This window comes from Stegostoma tigrinum, chromosome 4 (assembly GCF_030684315.1).
Source record: "Stegostoma tigrinum isolate sSteTig4 chromosome 4, sSteTig4.hap1, whole genome shotgun sequence".
Taxonomy (NCBI): Eukaryota; Metazoa; Chordata; class Chondrichthyes; order Orectolobiformes; family Stegostomatidae; genus Stegostoma; species Stegostoma tigrinum.
The window spans coordinates 76785703-76807883 of NC_081357.1; the positions used below are offsets into that span (position 1 = coordinate 76785703).

Below are 22181 nucleotides of genomic sequence, written 5' to 3' on the forward strand. Positions count from 1 at the left end.
AACACTAATCTCTTACAAGCAACTGACTTCACATAGCATCAGAAGTCAGAAACCCAGAACTAGGACTCCTGCCAACCTGCTATTCATCATGAGAGGCTTTACTACACAGCATTACGAAATTGACTTAAGCCTCGAGAGCTCACAATGGAGACTTTCAATGTTAGTGTATTGTCTCACTCACAATGTCCTTGACCAACCATCAGGAAAAAGCAGCACAATGTAGATATTTGAAAATGGGACTACACGGAAGATATTGTATCTAGTTGGATGGATAATAATACGTTTATTCAGACCCTTTATGTCCTTTGTTCTAAGGGTTGTATACTTGCATAATCTTAAACAGTTAAATAGATTCCAAAGATGGTAGGAACTGCAGATGCTGGAGAATCTGAGATAACAAGGCGTAGAGCTGGATGAACACAGCCTCCCAGTCGTGGACCGTTTTAACTCCCCTTCCCATTCCTTAGACGACATGTCCATCCTGGGCCTCCTGCAGTGCCACAATGATGCCACCCAAAGGTTGCAGGAATAGCATCTCCTATTTTGCTTGGGAACCCTACAGCCCAATGGTATCCATGTGGACTTCACAAGTTTCAAGATCTCCTGCCCTCCCCCAACCACATGCCCAAACCAGCCCAGCTTGTCCCAGCCTCCCTAACCTGTCTTTGCTCCCATCTATCCCTCTTCTCACCTGAAGCCTCACTGCCCCATCTCCTACCTACTAGCCTCCTCCCGCCCCCTTGACCTGTCCATCCTCCCTGGACTGACCTATCTCCTCCCTAACTCCCCACCTGCACTCATCTTTGCTGGTTCCAAACCTGCCTCTTTGACCTGTCTGTCTCTTCTCCACCCATCTTCTCCTTTTATCCATCTTCTCCTTTTATCCATCTTCTCCTTTTATCCATCTTCTCCTTTTATCCATCTTCTCCTTTTATCCATCTTCTCCTTTTATCCATCTTCTCCTTTTATCCATCTTCTCCTTTTATCCATCTTCTCCTTTTATCCATCTTCTCCTTTTATCCATCTTCTCCTTTTATCCATCTTTTCCTATTTATTTCAGAATTCGTTTCCCCTCCCCCATTTCTGAAGAAGGGTCTAGGCCCAAAACATCAGCGCTCCTGTTTGTTTGATGCTGCTTGGCCTGGTGTGCTCATCCAGCTCTACACCTTGTTAAATAAATTCCAAATCCAATTCATTCATCCTGGAAGCATCCTGACTTCTAATGCTCGATGGTGCTGTCTTGGGTGGCCTTCTTGGCCCATGTCATAATCCTCAGTCTGATCTTCCTTCTCAGAATTTTGCTGTTCATTCTGCATTTTGCCTGCATTCGAGACATTCTCCCTACATCTCCTATCAGCTCTGGTTGTGAGGAGCACAGCATGCTATACTGATGTGCAGATCCTTTCTGGGCTACATTGCAAGGCTGGTCCAGATCTGGACATTAAAAACTCATCTTAAGGAGGTCTATTTCATGAAGACCCCAACGGAAGTGCAAAGGCCATTCTATTTTTGTGCTGTGCCAGCCTGGGAACTTAATGAAGGTGTCATGGAACATTTTTGGAGAGGTAGTGACGTTCAAACCTGGGAAGGAGGCAGGAAACTGAGACTTCCCTATTGTATAAAGAGTCATGGCAGGTCTCAGAATACTAGGCACATACCTTCAGGATGTGGTATCGATAGTTGTATAAAATTTGAGTACTGATGGAGTGGAAGTCTTTTCTGTAGATGAACTCTGCAGGATGGTGATAGAGGACTCCTAAAGCAATCTCTGTATAATCACAAGCACCCTGCAGTTGCAGAAGCCAGCAATGGTGAAGAATTCCACTGCGCAGCTCCTTGTTCCAGCACATCACTGGAGATGGATGTGTACAGCTGTGTTCTGGACAAAGTGGAATCGATTTCAACCCAAATGAATTTATAGATCAAGGGTTGGGAGGTTGCTTCTACCTAGTTGCTCCTTAAAATGAGATAGAGGTATGAAAATTTAAACTAGCTGTGACCTTGATGCCTCTAATTTCGGATTGCTACCAAGTCCTTCTGAGCACAAGTCCTGCTGTGACAGATGTCAGTTCGTTGTTGCTGGTCTGGAATTTGTTTTATTGCCACTAGCACTGTGTTTCAGGAAATTGTATGAATTGTAAAATTGTAGTTACGAATATACTACATGAAAAACAAAACATCAGTGCTTGTGGTGCACTGATGTCTGCTGTCCCGTAGTGGATTACATTGCTGTATTGGACTTGCATTTTAGTCTGATGTCGCAAACTGCTATTTTTTTTTTGCCTGCATTGTAATGATGGTGTCTGATCCTTGGCTTTTTAATGTCAATTTCTGTTCTTGTACATGAAGTTTGATGTAAATGGGAAAAAAAAACTTTGCCCTTTGTTGAGCCTGTGCGGAAACGATATCGAAACATTATGCTGTCAACCATAAAAATGTAGTTTTACTCAAAATTTTGAGAAAAATCAGGAAAATTTATAAACTACTTATACGCTATGCTGTGTTCTCAGTTTGCATAACTTACTCCAGCAGATGTATTTTCTATTCATTACAATGGTGATTTTTCAATATGTAATGTAATTTCATTTCTTCCCAGTTCTGACTCATCCTCTATACTATTGTCCACAAATGCCTGAAACTGTGGAACATCATATGAGTGATAAATTTTAGTGTGTGAACATAGGAAGTGATTTCTAAGGTTCTTGAGTAGATTTGTAGCCCAGGTTGTGGAAGTTGTGGTTGGTGGGCTAAGCGAGCTGGCTCGTTATTCTGCAGATGTTTCATTACTCTGCTGGGTAACATCATCAGTGTAGCCACTGATGAAGTGCAGTTGTGCTGAAGTAAAATTGAAACACGAATTGTTAAATTTTAAATTTGGTTCAGGTAGCTATATGCTTGGAGGTAATACTCTTCCTTCTGAACCACTAGGATATGGATTGTAGTCACACTAGAGATTTGAGCATAAAGTCTAGGTTGACACTCCACTGCTCACTGCATTAGACCCTCATAACAAGTTCTACTTATGAGCTGTTTGATGATAATCTTAGAGCAACAGTTGTGACATTACAAACATGCTATCTTGCAGGCAAGATTTTGAATTTAGAATCATACAGTACAGAAAAGGTTCACTGGTGCATCAAGTCTGTACCACCAAAAGTACACTGAATCTACACTTGTCCCACTTTCTAACGTTAGGCCCAGAACCCTCCAGATTATGACACTTCAAGAGCTCATTCAAGTACGTTTTTAAAAAAAAGTTATGAGGTTTCCTGCCCCAACTATCATCCCAGGCAGTGTATTACAGAAACCTACAGTGCCTGGGAGAAAAGCATTTCCTTAAGTCTCCTCTAAAACTCCTACCTTTCACCCTAAAAGTGTGCCCCCTTGTTATTGAGCCTTCAGCTAAGGAAAACAGCCCCTTTCTGTCCAACCTGTCCATGACACTGATAATCTATTACACCTCTATCAGGTCCCCCTTCAAAGAAAACAGCCCAAGATTACCCAGCCTCTCTGATATGCTCCATCCCAAGCAACACTATGGTGAAATACCTTTGCTTGCTCACCAGTGCAGTCACATCTTTCCTACAGTGTGGTGACGAGAACTGTACACAGTATTCTAACCGTGGTCTAACCTAAGTCCTTTGGAGCTCCAACATAACCTCCATGCTCTCATAATATGTATGTCTCAACTCGTAAAGACAAAGTGTTGTCTTAACTACCCTATCAACCTGCCCTGCTGCCTTCAAGGATCTATAAACAAGCACCCTAAGTATCCTCTGTTTCTCTGACCCTAGGCCTTACCTGCTGTCTCTGCTGGTTATGAAAAGATCCCACACTATTCACTGAAGAACAGTGGAATCTAGATCATATCTATTCTTTAAGGAAATACTTATCTGGCCAGAGATAGTGGGAACTGCAGATGCTAGAGAATCTGAGTTAACAACGTGTAGAGCTGGATGAACACAGCAGGCCAAGCAGCATCAAAGCAGCAGGAAAGCTGATGTTTCGGGCCTAGACCCCCCTTCAGAAATTCTGCATGAATTCAGAAATTCATTTGTGAAGAAGGGCCTAGGCCCAAAACGTCAGCTTTCCTGCTCCTCTGATGCTGCTTGGCTTGCTGTGTTCATCCAGTTCGACACCTGATTATCTGGTAATGCTTGTGGGTCCTTTCTGTATGAAAATTGGATATTGAAGTTCCCAAATTACAACCTAGATTAAACACAAAATACATTTTTGGCTTGGAAGTACACTGGGAAATCCTGCAGAAGATGCCATGTAAATGTGAATTTGTTTTTTTGAAAATTGATATAAGTATGTTCAATTTCAGTGTTTGATTATTTCAATGAATTGTTTTATGTACGTGTCTTCAGGATGCAATCTAGCATCTTAAAGGATATTAAATAAGGCTTAATTTAATTCAAATACACAGGAAGTTGTGGGCATCTTACATTTCTGACACAGACTTGCAGTGGAGAAAGTTCCATAACGGCAGTATGAATTTGTAAATTGACCTGAACACAATGGTCTTAGTAAATAGAAATGAAATTAATGCTTTGTTTTTTATTTCAGATTTGCGGAATCTCGAACAAACATACGGTGCAAGAATGTCTCAGTAGATCTTCAGGACTCTTGAGTAGAAGAGGCCCTCCTATGATCACAGACTCAAATAAAGTGTGGCCCATGACCTACAAACTTGCCATCTGGTTTAGGCAAAGCAACCACCCACTTTATGATTGAGTTGGGGCATTCTAATCGCAGTAACTTTGGCTTGGTTTTGGAACATGCTGAAAGGAGAGAACTGCAGAGAAATGTGCTGCTTGTCTTTCGCTAACACCCGCTTGAAAATCACCATTTCCTCTGATTTGCATTAACAACAATGAGGAAGATTTGTTTTTGTAACAGTATGTAAATTTGATCTATGATTTTCATGGCACAATTGTTTCTATCTCTGGAGCTGTTTTGTATTAATTGACGGAAATTGCTTGATATTGGAGCTGTAGACTAATCATAGCATAGTTTGACAGGGCTATCAGGAAATTTGTTGGCCTTAGTCTTGTTGTTTCTGAGCAATTCCATGTTCTTCTAAAATTAGGGGCATTTTACCAAACAATTAACAAATTGTCACACATTTGGCCATCTCTTGCTGATTCACCAATGGCAGGAAGGTAAGCAGATAAACCTGTTAATCAGGGCCATGCCTTGCCTGCCAGCCCCTCTTTGGCAGGAGGGGTTGGGGGGTGATGTTTGGTAGTGTGTCTGCTTGTGGCCCAATTGAGGTGCTAGGTGAATGACTGAATGGCGCATTAAGGGTTTCATTCCATTGCAACAAGATTTAAAGGCAGCTTAGGTCTGCAGCAAACATGTAGCCTGTTCTGTTTTGTGTCAGGCCTTCTACAGCACTGGCCACCAATCCCCATGTGGCACAAAGCTACTGCCCCCCATTTGGGGACAGATGGAAGCCCTGGCTCGTGCTAATTAATGGCTATAACTCAAAAAAAAGTTGAGTGAACCAGTCAATTGGAGCAAAGCTGAGCATCTGAACTTAGGCTAGAGTGTGGGAAACTGACTCTCAAATCAGTGCAAAGAATAAACTCCAATGGAGTTGTACGATATACATGTAATGGCACCGTTGTAAGAGATAGTTTGAACTTTAACAGGATAGTTACCGTATCATCGACGATTAATTCACTACCTCCTATCATACTGGAAACCAGCCATTACAACTAATACCTATATGAGCACATAAAGAACCCACATGTAACTAAGTGGCATATGTATCAAGGTCTGCTGTAAAGGATCCCAGCCTTTCTTACTACTTGAGTTTCTAATCTACAAGTTGTGGGTACAGATTGCTGATAAATTTAAAGCTCCAGAATGCTTGGGAGTTTGGGAAACATAGTTATTTATTGAAAATGAATGCAGCTTTATTTCTCTGCAGAAACAAGATAACCCTTGAATTGATTTCTCTATGTCAAAAAATGTAGCCTTGTATTGAGAATGTGTATACTATCAATATTCATGCCTTCACGTCACATGGAACAGAGTTGTTGGTTAGACAAAGAAAACTTAGAGAATTGTTTCGATTGTCTTTTGGAATTTAAGGAACTGATGTATTACTCTGAAGTTAGGTGTCCTCGCTAAAAGTGAACAATTTAAACATTCTGGTATGTAACAGGTCAATTTTGGAAAGAACTATGATTTTGAAAAAAATTGAAGCAGAATAAAAATCTAAGAGCTGTTTTTAAAGCGTAATTTTAAAATTTTTTTACTGCTTCCCTATGATATAAGTGGCATCTAACACAATTAGGACGTTTATTTTAACAATCATCTAAAATACTACACTAGTATATGACTAAAATATTATTGTCAAATAAATTTGAAACTGAAATAAAAGAACATGCTTACATGCATTATTCAGAACTCAATGCTACAACCCCGATAGCTGTGCTTTCTTAGTTGCGAATTTTAAGGGTGACAAGGACTTTTTTTTTTACAGAATTAAATCCGGTGGCTCAGTGGTTAGCACTGCTACCTCACAGCGCTAGGGACCTGGGTTCAAATCCTACCTCAGGTGACAGTCTGTGTGGAGTTTGCACATTCTCCCCGTGTCTGCATGAGTTTCCTCCAGGTGCTCCGGTTTCCCCTCAATCCAAAGGTTAGGTGAATTGGCCATGTGAAATTGCTAATAGTGTTCAGGGATGTGTAGGTTAAAGGGGTAGGGCGAATGGCCTTCAGAAGGTCGAAGTGGACTTGTTGGACCGAATGGCCTGTTTCCAAACTTGTAGGGATTATGATTTTCAATGACTGTAGATCAACATGATTTGTCTCCTTTTGTATTCATGTCGAGCTTTAAATTTTGAAGAAGACTACTTTTACAATTGAAGGAAAACACTGATATACCTAGAGTATCAACTGGAGCCAGTATACATAATAGATCCACAATTTAACTGGAAATCCACAATAACAATAGTTGTGAATAGTTTTGAATTACAACTGAACATTTTAAACATTTTTAAATTATAATGGAAATGCTGCAGATTTTTAACTGACAACAACTATGCCGTAAGATAAACTGTTGTTTTACAAAGATGCAACTTTACTGACCAATGCTGCTGTACTTGACAAATCTAGAACTCCTTTAAAACAAAAACTAAAGAATGGCACAGGACTGATGTGCTTTTTAAAAGATATTTTGTTCTAATATAATTTTAAAAGAACTGTATATTAATATAAAATATATTTTGACCAGGCTTCATTGTGTTTAAGTAAACGGGGTTGTACTCTACTCAGATTGGTGATGCAGTGTGGGTTTGGTATTTTATACTAGTACATCAAAAATGTTGGCAATGATGACTTATAATTGTTTATTTAAAAAAAATTGTGAAGAACACTCAGTACATGTAAATGACAAAACTCATTTATTCATTGTTCAACTTCTTGGCATTTTGTATTATAATTTGTTGCCATCTAGAACTACTGTACTTAAACCATAATAGAATTTAATTCAACTTCTAGATTAATTAGTAACATCACTAATTAAATTTTTTGTTCTTTGACCTGTGCCATTTCAACTGCAAAGTGCTTGTTGAAATATATGAACATTAGATCTGTATAATATTACATGGAATTATTTTTTTAAAATGAAGCTTTACAATGTGACTGAGAGTTATTCAGCCAGAAATGTTGAGAGTAAGTGCTGATAATAGTGACAAACTGAGGTTTATACTTTAATGGTATCTATGCAACAAATTATTTAATTCGATATTTCTGCTGTTTGAAGGCAGCCTGCAGAAGAATTCTGTTATACACCATCTAATTTGGACTACTTTGCACTGTAACCCTTTTTTGTAATACAACACTGAAACTCATGTCAAATCAGCTTTGCAAATGCTGCTTTAATACTGCCATTTGTCAGTCTATGCTCATTCTGAATACTTTAAAACTTCCCCACCAGCTCTGTCTGGTGTTTAGTTAATGGATAGAATTTTCATGTAGTTCAGCTCAATGTGAAGTCTGGTGACTCATGGGATGATATGTAAATACAATAGGTGTAGTATACTGGCAGCATTCTGTAAATTTCAGAAATTTATCAACACCTAATAATCCACAATTTGACATTGTTGAATTCTGATGACTGTCTACACTACTGAATTTTGGATAAAATATGCACTATAATAAAATCACCAGTGCTTTTTATAATTAATATACCTGTAATAATAAAAGTCCTGACATTTATCATACCAGAGGGTTTTGTCTTGTTAGCTCAATGGTTAGCTGCAAGGAGAATGAAATATTATCATGACATTTCATTAACACTGACTGCACACATTCTCAGTACTTTTCAAAGGTGGTAGAGAATTCACAAAGTAAAAGGAAACAACGAACGAGAATCTGAGGAGGATCTTTAGCAGTGATTGAAAGTGAAGAAGAAGGTGATAACGTTGAGTGAGAGTTTGAGCGGAAACAGGAAATAGTGGAAAGAGCAAGTCAACAACAATGAAGCAGGGAGGACAGGCAGTGAAAGACAGACCAGAAGTAGAGAATCTGAGGCTACAGAAAGTTGTACATATATTACAAGAGTGATTGCAGACATTGGAGATTACATTATGGGAATCCGGAGTATCAAAAGTTTTAGTTCATTCTTTCAAATGTGCTAAACTTTGCAAGTGTAGCAAGAGCTTAGAGCTTTGGTGATGTGAGCCTTTGTATAGAAGAGACCACAGGCCAGAACTGTCGGAGTGACATTTTATCATTGTGATAGAAGGAAGGAGGCAAGTGAGGAATGCACTATAAAATTCTACTGCAAAAGGAGGTGATTAAGATGGACTAGTGTTTTCAACACTAAAGAAAATGACAAAAGAGGTTAGTAATGTTGTATATGACAGAGAAAATATTCTTAGTTATGGACCACGTGATGGAGAATGCTATCCTTGAGATCAATTGGTACTCAAAGTACTGCCTACTTTGAGAGAGAGTTGCTCCAAGTAGAAGGTAAGTAGAAATGAATGACTGGTGCTTTCACTGAAGGCTGCTAATATTTATTAAAATGGTGATTCCAAAGAAATGGAACTTGGGGTGTACACTGTAAAGACCACTTTTACTTTTCTGACTGGACTAAAACTGGGAAAAAGTACTGTTTTGAACCAAGAAAACTGAGGGAGAAGCTGTTGGAGTTTTACTGAACTCATTGTAGGTACTAAACACAATGTGCTTGGATAATGTTTGTGGAGAAGGATGCTTGATCTAATGGCTGTGAGTGCATTTGTGTGTATAAACTAGGGACAGTTTCACCCAGAGACATTTCTTCGATTTCAATTGACCGGTTGTTGCAGGTTCAGGAGCGTGCAGTACGGTTACAGCCACTTGATTAGTTCTGGGCAGGTGGCACAGGCTTAGGTGTGGATGACGTAGCAGAAGCATCCAGAACGTGCTATCTCCCTCTTGTGCGGAGGAGTAACAGAAAATCTTTCAAGAGATGTCCTCACTGTCAATTTCTCTGTAAACTATTCTTGCTGAAAGAAAGAGGGCCAAAAACACTTGCAGTGACACAAAGGGGGAAATTTTCAACATTGAATGAAAGACTGAAAATCAGTGTATCCACTATACATCACACACTCAGAATCAAAAGGAACTGAAAGAGAACAGCTCATCAACATTCAAATTGGTGCAGCTCTGGCTTTGTTTCTTTCTTCACCACACACATGCTTGTGCCTAATATCGTGTGTGTGTGTGTGTGAGAGAGAGAGAGAGAGACAGGATTTTTTTTTAAAACTTAAAGCTCTAGCCAAGTTATGAGTCGGGGGCAAAAGGCAGTAAAGGAAAACTATGTTGGCCTTCGTAGTGAAAAGATTCAAGATTAGTAGCAAGGACGTCTTGTTGCTATTATACAGGGTATTGGTAAAGCCACGCATGGAATATTACGTGCAGCTTTTATCTCCTTATCTGAGTATGTTTCTGGTATAAAGGGAGTGCAGTGAAGGTTTACCAAATCGATTCCAGGATTGATGTACGATGAGAGATTGAGTTGGCTAGGATTGTTGTCACCGGAATCGAGAAGAATAAAGTTGGGGGTGTGTGGATGGTCTCATAGAATTTCTAAGAGGACTAGACAGATTAGATGCAGGAAGGATGCTTTTGTTTGTGGGCAAGTCCAGAAGTAAGGAGTTATGGTTTAAGGATAAGGGGTAAACCTTTTGGGACTGACGGGAAAAGAAATTTCTTTACGCCAGGGCTGTTGTGAAATTCACAACCACAGAAAATGGTTCAGGCCAAAAAACACTTGTCAAGAAGGCGGTAGATAGCTCTTGTGACTCAAGGGATCAAGGGATATGGGAGAAGGGCAAGATTAGAGTATTGATCTTGATGATCAGCATGATCATAATGAATGGTGGAGCAGGCTCAAAGGGGTTGAAGGGCGTACTTTTGCTCCTAGTTTGTTTGGTACGTGATCACCAGGAAGGCCATGGCACAATGACATTGTTGCTGGCCTTGTAATTCAGAGACCCAGACTAATGTTCTAGGGGTAATGGGAACTGCAGATGCTGGAGAATTCCAAGATAATAAAATGTGAGGCTGGATGAACACAGCACACTTGCTACACTTGTCCCCACACCTCCTCCCTCACCCCTATCGCAGGCCCCAAGATGACCTTTCCCTGCAACCGCAGGAAATGCTACACTTGTCCCCACACCTCCTCCCTCACCCCTATCGCAGGCCCCAAGATGACATTCCACATTAAGCAGAGGTTCACCTGCACATCTGCCAATGTGGTATATTGCATCCATTGTACCCGGTGTGGCTTCCTCTACATTGGGGAAACCAAGCGGAGGCTTGGAGACCGCTTTGCAGAACACCTCCGCTCAGTTCGCAACAAACAACTGCACCTCCCATTCTCTAGATGACATGTCCATCATGGGCCTCCTGCACTGCCACAATGATGCCACCCGAAGGTTGCAGGAACAGCAACTCCTATTCCGCCTGGGAACCCTGCAGCCTAATGGTATCAATGTGGACTTCACCAGTTTCAAATTCTCCTACTGCATCCCTAGACCAGCCCAGTTCGTCCCCTCCCCCCACTGCACCACACAACCAGCCCAGCTCTTCCCCTCCACCCACCCACTGCATCCCAAAACCAGTCCAACCTGTCTCTGCCTCCCTAACCTGTTCTTCCTCTCACCCATCCCTTCCTCCCACACCAAGCCGCACCCCTATCTACCTACTAACCTCATCCCACCTCCTTGACCTGTCCGTCTTCCCTGGACTGACCTATCCCCTCCCTACCTCCCCACCTATACTCTCTCCACCTATCTTCTTTACTCTCCATCTTCGGTCCGCCTCCCCCTCTCTCCCTATTTATTCCAGCTCCCTCTCCCCATCCCCCTCTCTGATGAAGGGTCTAGGCCCGAAACGTCAGCTTTTGTGCTCCTGAGATGCTGCTTGGCCTGCTGTGTTCATCCAGCCTCACATTTTATTATCTTAATGTTCTAGGGGTTTGAGTTTTGAATCCTGCCAGGACAGATAGTTAAAATTTGGAAGAAAATCTGGACTTAAAAGCTCACCTCATGGTAACTATGTAACTATTGTGAATTATCTCACAAAGCCATCAGGTTCACTGATTCCCTATTGGGAAGAACATCTGCCATCATTTTCTAGACAATAGGAACTGCAGCTGCTGGAGAATCCAATGTAATAAGTTGTAGAGCTGGATGAACACAGCAGACCAAGCAGCATCTTAAGAGCAGGAAAGCTGACGTTTTGGGCCTAGATCCTTCATCTAGTCCATGTGTGACTCCAGAATCTCAGCAATGTGGTTGTTTCTTTACAGTCCTATGGAAGGGTATTAGCAAGCCCGTCAGTTCAAATCGTAATTAGCAATAAATTTTGGTCCATGTCCATGAATGAATGGGGGAAAAAAAATTATCAGACTATTATTTTTAAAATGTTGCTCGGCATAATTTATGGAAATGGGGAGGCCAATTTGCCACAGTGATAGCAATTTTGATAGCTTTTGAACACCTAACTAACTGAATTGCTACGTAAAAGCAAGGTATTTTGGCATTTGAAATTTTGACGTATTTATGCCATCACTAAATTAAACCACTAGGTGGAGCAATTGTTACGCACAATATATAGCCATCGCCATCAAAGCCTGAAGCAAATGACCTATTGTCAAATAAGATGACACAAAACCATCAACGTCATTGACTTCATTGCTGAGATTTTCCAGCGGCTTTGTTTTTGTTCCTGATACCAATCTCTGTAGCTCACCTCTTATATATGCATTGTGTCTATATGGCACATGTTAGTACTAATGTACTACCCTAGAAGCAGAAGTACTTGCCACTGACAGGACCTCCTGGGATTTCCACCACAGATGTCATACTTAACTCCCCACTGCCAAGCAGAAAAAGCCCTCATAAGCACACATAGTGGGAGGGAAACAAAGACAAAAAATCCTGAGGGTACATGGCTGACAACTCATTGCAAATAGAACCTCACATTTATAAATCTTATTTCATCACTTGTCTGATCAACTGTCATTGAAACTGCAGCTACAAGAATCAAGCTTCAGAGAAGATTTACAAGTATGCTGCTGAGATTGAAGGATTTGATTGACAGGTAGAGGCAGAATAGGCTGGAGCTTTTTTCGCTGGAACCTCAGAGGCTGAGGGGTATACTTATTGAGGTTTATAAAATCATGAGGGGCATGTATAGAGTGAGTAGCCAAGGTCTTTTTCTTAGGATGGGGTGTGCAAAATTAATGGTTTAAGGTTTAAAGTGAGAGGGAAAGGATTTAAAAGGGATGGAGGGGCAACTTTTTCTCACAGAAGTTGGTGCATGTCTGGAATGCGCTGCCAGATGAAGTTGTGGAGACAGGTGCAATTACAATATTTAAATTTAATATTTTAATTACATGAATAGGAAGAGTTTAGAGGGATACGGGCCAAATACTGGCAAATGGGACTAGGTTAATTTAGGATAGCTGATTGTGTAGGCAGTTTGGACAAAAGGGTCTGTTTCCAAACTGTACTAACTCTATGACTCGACACAGGCTGCCCTATCGATAGAAACTTGCCTAATGGATTGTTAATTTTCCCCTAATATCCAGTGTAAGATTACATCTTGTTATTATTACTTTTACATTTGGAAAGCCTTCAAACCTTTGAAGCATTAGCTTTTCTTGAAAAACAACAAGAGCAAATAAAAATAAGTACCTAAGAAAATTATGTTGTGCCTCAGAACAGACAGAGACTACCTGCCTTTTCAGGAGTGCCAAATTTACAGTCGAAAAGTGGTCTCTACACCCAGTTCACATCTACTGGAATCTGATGTCGACTGGCTTATTGCACTCAGCTCTGCACTGCACGTTCCGATTTTGCCTGCTGTGGTTATGCAAAACACAGTATGTTCAGATTATGCAGTACACTCTGTCTGGCGGGTACTGTGAAGGCATCCCCCTAAGACTCGTTCAAGTCTTGGAACCTCATCTTCAGGAAGTCTATCATCAGCCCTGTGGGCACGCTCAGCTGCCACTTCTTCATGTGGAGAGCGTTCATCTGCAGTTGGGCATTGCTGCAGGTCCTGGGCTTGCTGACATAGCTGTACCCTCGATTTCTCTGTGCGTTGGTAGCACACGGCTACATCAATGGTGACACCTGCTGTGGCTGGATCTATTGGCCATGGTTCCAAAGACCTTGTACAACATCAAAACAATACGGTTCCTTAGTAATGTGGGCAGTCAGCAGTTGCATCACACAGTTAAATGTTAGTTTACATTAAATTGGACATGAAGTACTCAAAAAAGAGAACCATGGATTGCCTCCACGTGCATTTGATGAACTTAGCCTTATTCTGACATATAAAAACCAAAAGAACTGCGGATGCTGTAAATTATGAACAAAAACAGAAGTAGCTGGAAAAGCTCAGGACATCAGGCAGCATCTGAGGGAGGGTCAGCAGATCTGAGACATTAACTCTGATTTTTTCTTCACAGATACTCCCGGACCTGCTGACCTTTTCCAGCTACTTCTGTTTTTGCTTCTTATTCTGATAAATGCAGCACAAGCCATGCAATGCGCAGTGGGATTACTGAAGTCTTACCCCTGATAGCCCACCACCTACATTGCCCAAGAAAAGTAACATTTCTGGTAAGAGCAGGTTGGCAAATGCTTACAGGTCAAGGATGGAGGAAATCATCTGTGTATCCTTGTGCAGCATATGAGACCTTGGATTGTCTTTGTGAATTGTTGTCCACAGATAATACTTTTAAGGTTGCATATAATTACTTCTGATTATCAGAGATTAATGTGATCAATCTGTAATGAAATGGTCAGGATTATTTGTGATCAGGACTTGCATCCCACTGGGGTGGTCAGTGCATACATTTCACATATAGAGTGCTACGATTACAGATATCTTTAACCTGCACTATGTAAGTGACTGAATAAAGCAATTGCTCCTAGAAGGGTCTCACATTGCTGACCATTAGAACCAAAATGCTCATACATAGAACATAGAACATAGAACATAACAGCACCATACAGGACCTTCGGCCCTCGGTGTTGTGCCGACCTGTCATACCGATTTCAAGCCCATCTAACCGACACTATTCCATGTACGTCCATATGCTTATCCAATGACGACTTAAATGTACCTAAAGTTGGCGAATCTACTACCGTTGCAGGCAAAGTGTTCCATTCCCTTACTACTCTCTGAGTAAAGAAACTACCTCTGACATCTGTCCTCTATCTTTCACCCCTCAATTTAAAGCTATGCCCCCTCGTGCTCGCTGTCACCATCCTAGGAAATAGGCTCTCCCTATTCACCCTGTCTAACACTCTGATTATTTTATATGTTTCATTTAAGTCATCTCTCAACCTTCTCTCTAATGAAAGCAGCCTCAAGTCCCTCAGCCTTTCCTCGGAAGACCTTCCCTCCATACCAGGCAACATCCTAGTAAATCTCCTCTGCACCCTTTCCAAACCTTCCACATCCTTCTTATAATGCAGTGACCAGAACTGTACATGATACTCCAAGTGCGGCCGCACCAGAGTTTTGTACAGCTTCACCATAACCCCTTGGTAAGTAAGGAAAACATTTAATATGCCTAATCTGAGCGTGGCTGCAGCCATTTTCTATTTCCATTGTGCATGTGAGATTCAGATAAAGATGTAAAACAACACAGATTGTGCTTGGCCTGTAGACTTAGCCCCATAATCTTCACCATGACCCTCAAAGCCTAGAAGAGCAACAGGAAGCTGGAGCTCAAATGTTAACCTTGGCATTATCATTGTTTAGTTTCTGTCCAGCACATGGGAGACTTGGACATTGCATACAAGTGAGGCATGATTAGGTATAGATGAGATATAAGTGTATGCAGAGAGGCTCCTCACCATTCACTAGTATGGTTCTCATTTTGCCATTCAAACCTTGGTTGGAAAATCAGACACTTTTTCTTGGAGTTAAGAATTTTACTTTTCTGATTTCAGCATGTTTTTCCAATCAAGTTGCCATTGGCCACAACATTCAGAGGTTGGGAGTATTTAGCCCAGTATTTAGCTTTCCTGTTCAACAAGGAGCACACTTCATTCCAAACAAAATGAGAACACGCCAAACATGGAAGATATGAAACAGGGCATTCAGTTGTTGGAGAAAAGTAGACAAAACCTGAAGTGAACAAAATGTGTAAAGTTTGAAACAAATAAAACCCTCAAGATTTCATTGTCGAAGACTGAGGACAGATTCAACATGGATTTATGAAACAGAAATCATCTTTGACAAATCCATTAAGAGTTTTTGAGTTGTAAGTAGTAGGGTAAATAAGGGGAAAACCAGTGTGTGTAATGCATTTGAATTTAAAATAAATGTTTGATAAGAGAAGCTTGGCCTTGGGAAATAAGGCAGGGCAAGTGACTGAAGTGTTAGTGAGGGAGCACTTTAAGACCAGTGATCATAATTCTATTAGTTTAAAAAAAAATAGGTCTTGTATAAAAGGCAAATTTTGATAGTATGAGACGTAAACTTTCAAGAGATGGTTAGAGTAGATTGTTTGCAGGTAGAGGAAGGACTGGCAAATGTAAGGCTTTCAAAAGTGAGATAACAAGAGTTCAGAAGCATTATGTTCCGAATCGAGTGAAGAATAAGGAACAGTGGATAAATAAAGATATTAAGTCTCTAGCCAAGAATAGGAACAAGTCATGTTTTAGGCATAGACAACTGACATCAAGTGAATCTCTTGAAAAACATAAGAGGTGTAGGGGCATTCTTGAGGAAGAAATCAGGAGAGCAAAATGGGGATATGAGATAGCCTTCGCAGATAAGGATAACCCAAAGAGATTATACAAGAGGACTGGAAGATGGCAGAGGAATAGAATGCTTCTCCTGGAGCTTGCCTGGTCTGTCTGTTTCTTTCTCCTTCCGTTTTCTCTCTGTTTTTGTTTCCTTGTCAGCGCAGAGCCGGTGAGGTGTCTTTCCATAACAGCATGGGAGTCTTTTGGCAGCCCATGATGATGTCTCGGCAGTCTGTTGTGGTCTCCAAGCCTGGTGTCCAAGGTGGTTGGCAGTCAGAGCGGGGCCCAGCACATACCCGGTGACTGGAGACTGTGAATAGGTCCTGTGATCGATCCTGCCTGGGAATATTCTTGAAGCAGCAGGAGGAGATTGAAGGCAGCAGCAGCAGGGGCGATGTCATTGCAGCCTGATACAGCAAGAGTGAGCTGTGAAGGACATTCCCCAGTGTCTGCAGCAATGGCAAGAACAAGCAGCTGAAGTCTCTCGCAGAGCGAGCTAAGTAGAGGAGATTGGGACCCCAGCAAGCACTCATCAAAGACAGTTGAACTTTTAACGTTATTCCTCTATTTTACCAGTTTATATTAAGAAGGGCTTTATTGTTACCTATTACCTTATTTCTTGATTTTCTACTCATCCTATGAAGGTCTGTAATACTTAAATTTTTAACTTTGTTACTTTTGCTACTTTGTGCCTGAGGCTTTTGTACCTAAGATGGTGCCATGTGTGACAGCATTAGACACTTTTCACTTTACAGTTGTATTGCTGTACTTGAGTACACATGACAATACAATCAAAATCTAAATCAAGTAGATGAAGAGCACTGGGGATAGAATAAGATCAGTGAGGAGAGAGCCACAGGAAATGTGAAAGATATTAAATTAATATTTTGAGTCAGTTTTTATTGTGGAGAAAGAAATGGAGGCTAGGGAACTCAGGGGAAGTAAATATTGATGTATTGAAAACAGCCCAAATCACAAAAGATGAACTGCAGGAGGTCTTATAAAACATTAAGAGGATAAGTCTCTGAGACCTAATCAAATGTTGTGGGAAGTTAGGGAAGAAATTGTGGGGCCCCTAGCAGAGATATTTGTATTATCTACAGCCATAGCTGAGATGCCAGAGGACTGAAGGATGGCTAATGTTGTGCCTTTATTTAAGAAAGGCAGTATGGTGAATAGTTCCCAGGCTTCTCCTGTGGGTCTAACCTCAGTGCTGAATAGGTTGTTGGAGGGGTTTCTGAGAGATAGGATTTACATGCATTTGGAGAGGACAGATTAGGAATAGTCAGCTTGGTATTTTGAGGATGTAACCAAAAGGATTGATGGGGACAGAGTGGTAGGCATTGTCTATATTGACCCTAGTAAAACCTTTAACAAGGTTCTGCATGGTAGACTAATTAGTAAAGCTAGATCACATAGGATTCAGGGAAAGCTTGCCAATTGGATACAAAATTGGCTTGTTGATAGGAGGCAGAGGATGGTGGTGAAGAATTGTTTTTTTGAACTGGAGATCTATGACCAGCGATGCTCCACATGAATTGGTGCTGGGTCTACTTTTGTTTGTCATTTATACAAACAATTTGGGTGAAAATTTAGGAGGTATGGTTATTAAGTTTGCAAATGACACCAAAATTGATGGTATAGCTGACAATGAGAAAGGTTATGTAAGAATACAAAGGGATCTTGATCAACTGGGACAAAAGGCTAAGGAGTGACAGATGGAGGTTAATTTAGATAAATGCAAGGTATTGCATTTTGGTAAAACAAAGAAGGGCAGGACTTATACAATTCATGGTAGGGCCTGGGTAGAGTTGTTGAACAGAGAGACCTAGGGATTCAGGTACATATTTCTTTGAAAGCTCCATCACAGACAGGCAGGGTGGTTAAGAAGGCATTTAGCATGCTTGCCTTCATTGCTCAGGTCAAGGAGTGTAGAAGTTGGAGTGTCATGTTAATGTTGTACAGAATGTTGGTGAGGCCACTTTTGGAGTACAGTATACTGTTCTGGTTGCCCTTGTACAGGAAGGATATTATTAAATTTTAGAGCGTTCAGAAAAGATTTACCAGTTGCTAGAACTGGAGGATTTGAGACAAAAGATTGATTTGATAGGCTGGGACTTAATTCATAGGAGTGTAAGAGGTTAAGGAGTGACAATATAGAGGTTCATAAAATCATAATGAATAGCAAGGATCTTTTCCCTAGGGCGGGGGTGTTAAAAACTAGGGGGAATATTTTTAAGGTGAGAGGAGAAAGATTTAAAAGGGTTCCGAGGGGCAACATTTTCACACAAGTGGTAGTTCATGTGTGGAATGAATTGCCATAGGAAGTGGTAGATGCAGGTACAGTGACAATATTTAAAAGACACAATATTTAAAAGGTACATGAAAGGAAAAGTTTAGAGTGATATGGCCAAACACAGGCAAGGGAAACTAATTTAGTTTGGGAAACTTGGTCGGCATGGATGCGTTGGACTGAGGGATCTGTTTCTGTGCTATATGACCCAATACTCAATGACTAAAGTATATTACATGACATGGTCTCAATTCCTCAAAGTAATTAAATGCAATAAACAACATTATGAAGTTTATTCCCTTTGAAATCACAGTTTTTGACTATTTTAGGCACTCCCAAGATATGCAGTCTTTTTACACTCTCATAATTTTGCTAAGTTCCAACAATGGCAAGACTTCAAAAGTACTTCATTGGCTGTGATGTGTCAGACAGACATGGAATAATAGAGTTATACACCACAGGAGCAGTCCCTTTAGTCCAACTCATCTATGTCAATCACAAATCCTAAAGTTATCTAGTTCCAATAGCCAGCATTTGGCCCATATCCCTCAAAGCTCTTCTTATTCAAATACTCATCCAGATGCCTTCTTGTCCTAGCGTCACCTGCCATTGGAAACATCCTCTCTACTTTTATCTTATCTATTCCCTTCATAATTTTATATGTTTCTATAAGATCCCCCTTCAATCTTCTGAATTTCAATAAATATAATCCCAATCTCCTCAGTCTCTGCTCATAAGCCAACCCCCTCAATTCCGGAATCAACCTAGTGAATCTCCTCTGCACCCTCAAGTTTAACAGCATCCTTTAGAATGTCCCAATTTTGTGAAAGGCATTACAAAAATGCAAATAATTTAATTAAATTTTTTACAATATATATCAAGTTAATATTTACTCCTGTTTCTGAAAATCACGGTTAAGTTAATGGCTTTCAGCTATATATATCTGAAGATGTTAGACAGAATATTCTCACTTCTATAAATCACAATACTTCAGTTGTTGCTGCTTGTTTCACTACGTGAATTGAATGAGGAAGTAGAATGTACAGAAAAATGATATTCAATGCACGAAACTCATTGATTAAATGAAAAGGATAATACTTGTCCACAATATTTAACAATCAACATATTTTGAATGTTGTATTACATTACTACTTTTTAAGCTTTGTTTTTTACATTCTAGAGAGCAGTATTACTTCCTTTGATATCCCTAGCAGATTGAATCCCATCAGAGATTATATTAAAAATTTCACTAAGGATGTCGTCAATCTGGATCCAACATCCCCTCAATATCAACCACAGTTGTCAATAAAAATACACTTCTCGTAACGCAACAACAGGTCAGACTTACTGGAGTAAAAGCCTTAATTGGAACAAACCTCATTGTACACCTTTAAAGGTCAGATACAAACAGGTAATTCTTGCTGCCAGGTACTGATATCATCAAAGACCCTTCCCACCTCGGTAATACATGCCTCCAATCTCTTTCATCAGGCAGAAAATACAGCAGCTTAAACGCTCGCACCAACAGTTTCAAAAACAGTTTCTTCTCTGCTGTTATTAAACTGCTGAATAGACCTCTCTAACTTTAAATAATGCTGATCTTACTCATGTTGATCTTGCTTTGTGCACTTCCTTGTATGTCTCGCTTTGTCCAAGTACAGTATGATCTGTACATCTCTGTTTGCTACGATTTGCCTGTGCTGCTCAAAAAAACAAAGCTTTTCACAGTACTTAAGCACGTGACAACAATAAATCCGATCAAATCAACTCAAATATTATGAAAGCATAAATGATGAGAATTATGTCACAAGGCACAGTTCCATCTCGATGTGCTGAAGTATTTGGGTATAGATGTAATAGCACAATGTTCAAATTCTGCCTCTCCCAGCTAAAGAGATGTGTCAATTTTAGATGGTAATTTGAGATCCTGTTCACAGTTAACATCACAGGAGAAAATGTTTAGAATAATGACAAAAATGCTGGAAAACACCACTAATTTGGCAAAATCAATCACATCAGTATGGGATGTAAGTCAATTGTTATAGTCAGCAACATTCTAACATAGGCTCCTGCAGTGAGCTTCAAATATTGATGTTGTAAAGATTTATTTAACAAAAAATGACTGCACTGCAGATTTTCCATGTATTGCCCTCTGTGGGTGGTCTCTTATTGGAAATACCTGAAAAATTCACCTTATAATATCTTTTTAAAATAGTTTTCTTATATCTCTGTCATAATGCATGTGCCAAAGCTTGAACCATTGGCCAGATATTACTGTTATTATTATTAACATATTAATGCTTTTGTAAAATTTGTTTACCACTTATTTTGACAAAGACATTTATTGTCTTGAATTGCAATTTCATGTAAAATAGCAGCCCAAAGAGTGCTGTTGGTGTCTATTTGGCACCAGCATAAGAATAGGCATTTCTAGGCCAATACTGTCTTAGTTTAAAAATGTGTTTTTAATCTAAATAAAATTAAGATTCATTTTCATAATTGTAGCAAACAGATAACATATCAAATTGAATTCCATCCCAAATAATTTAAATTAAAAGAGATGCCTACGGGCAATACTTTCTGCTCAGTGGTGTGTGCAACAGGTCATGTGTTGCTATCAGGAAATATTACATTGTATCAGCTGTAAAAAGACAAGCCATTTCAGTTCTCAGCTGTCTCTGTAGATACTCTGTGTTAAATTATAAGAAGTGGTCAACACATCTCAGAGCTGCATAATTCACTGATAATTTAACCCAAGAGTCAAACCTGGATAGCATTTGGAATGGCTTGCCGCACAGTGAAAGAAACTGCTTGTATTTACATAACCAAGCGTAGGCAGTGGTGTAATGGTATTGTTACTAGTCTAGTAATCCAGAATTCAAAGCTAATGTGATAGGGGGCATGGGTTAGAATCACACCATGACAGATCGTGAAAATTATTCGCAACTTAATGCAAATTTGATAAACCAGCAGTTTTGCACTTCCATTATCTATCAGACCATACACTTGTAAAAGTCTGCTCCATTATTTCAGCAGTGTTGCGATACTTTACCAATGTGCTTTATTTTAATGTGTGATTCTGAATGAGTGTGCTAGCAGACTATTTAAGTAGAACTAGCATCACAACTGAACCTGATCATTCTCTCAATTGTTATCTGGCAAGCACTACTATGAATAACAGTTTTTTATTCATGAGTATGACCCATTCCAATGTGCTCACAATATGCATTTGAAATTTCCTAGTTAAATAAAATTTCTTCTTAATCAAGATCCCTTAAGAATGTTGGAATTGTTTCATGACATGCCTAAGATTCCAGCTCTATCGATTCACCACAACCTAAATTAGATGCATGTTTTATAAACTGAGAAACTTACATATTATTCTATGAGGCAAATTATCAACAATATGTTTAGCCTTGCCGTGTATGGCTCTTCCACTAAAGTTATACAAATGACTGAGAGAATCTCCAAGGAAACCTGACCTGTCCTTTTTGCAAATTGTTTCTTGCTTATGCTTTATTACTTTACAATTCCTTCTATGTCAACTGGCAACATTCATTTATTATGCCATGCAAGTGAGTGATACCTGCAATCTGTTT

At 40.0% G+C, this 22181-nt stretch overlaps 1 protein-coding gene across 5 annotated transcripts in view; it reads left to right on the forward strand.

Moving 5' to 3' along the window:
• The window catches only part of LOC125452703 (low density lipoprotein receptor adapter protein 1-B-like), a 102176-nt gene extending 93956 nt beyond the window's left edge, over nt 1-8220 (forward strand). For all 5 annotated transcript variants that reach the window (XM_048531411.2, XM_048531412.2, XM_048531409.2 and 2 more), the window contains one exon: nt 4570-8220. In XM_048531411.2, coding sequence (XP_048387368.1) covers nt 4570-4616 — 47 coding nt within the window. In that variant the 3' untranslated portion in view covers nt 4617-8220. The remainder of the gene's footprint in view (nt 1-4569) is intronic.
• The last annotated feature ends 13961 nt before the right edge of the window (nt 8221-22181 follow it).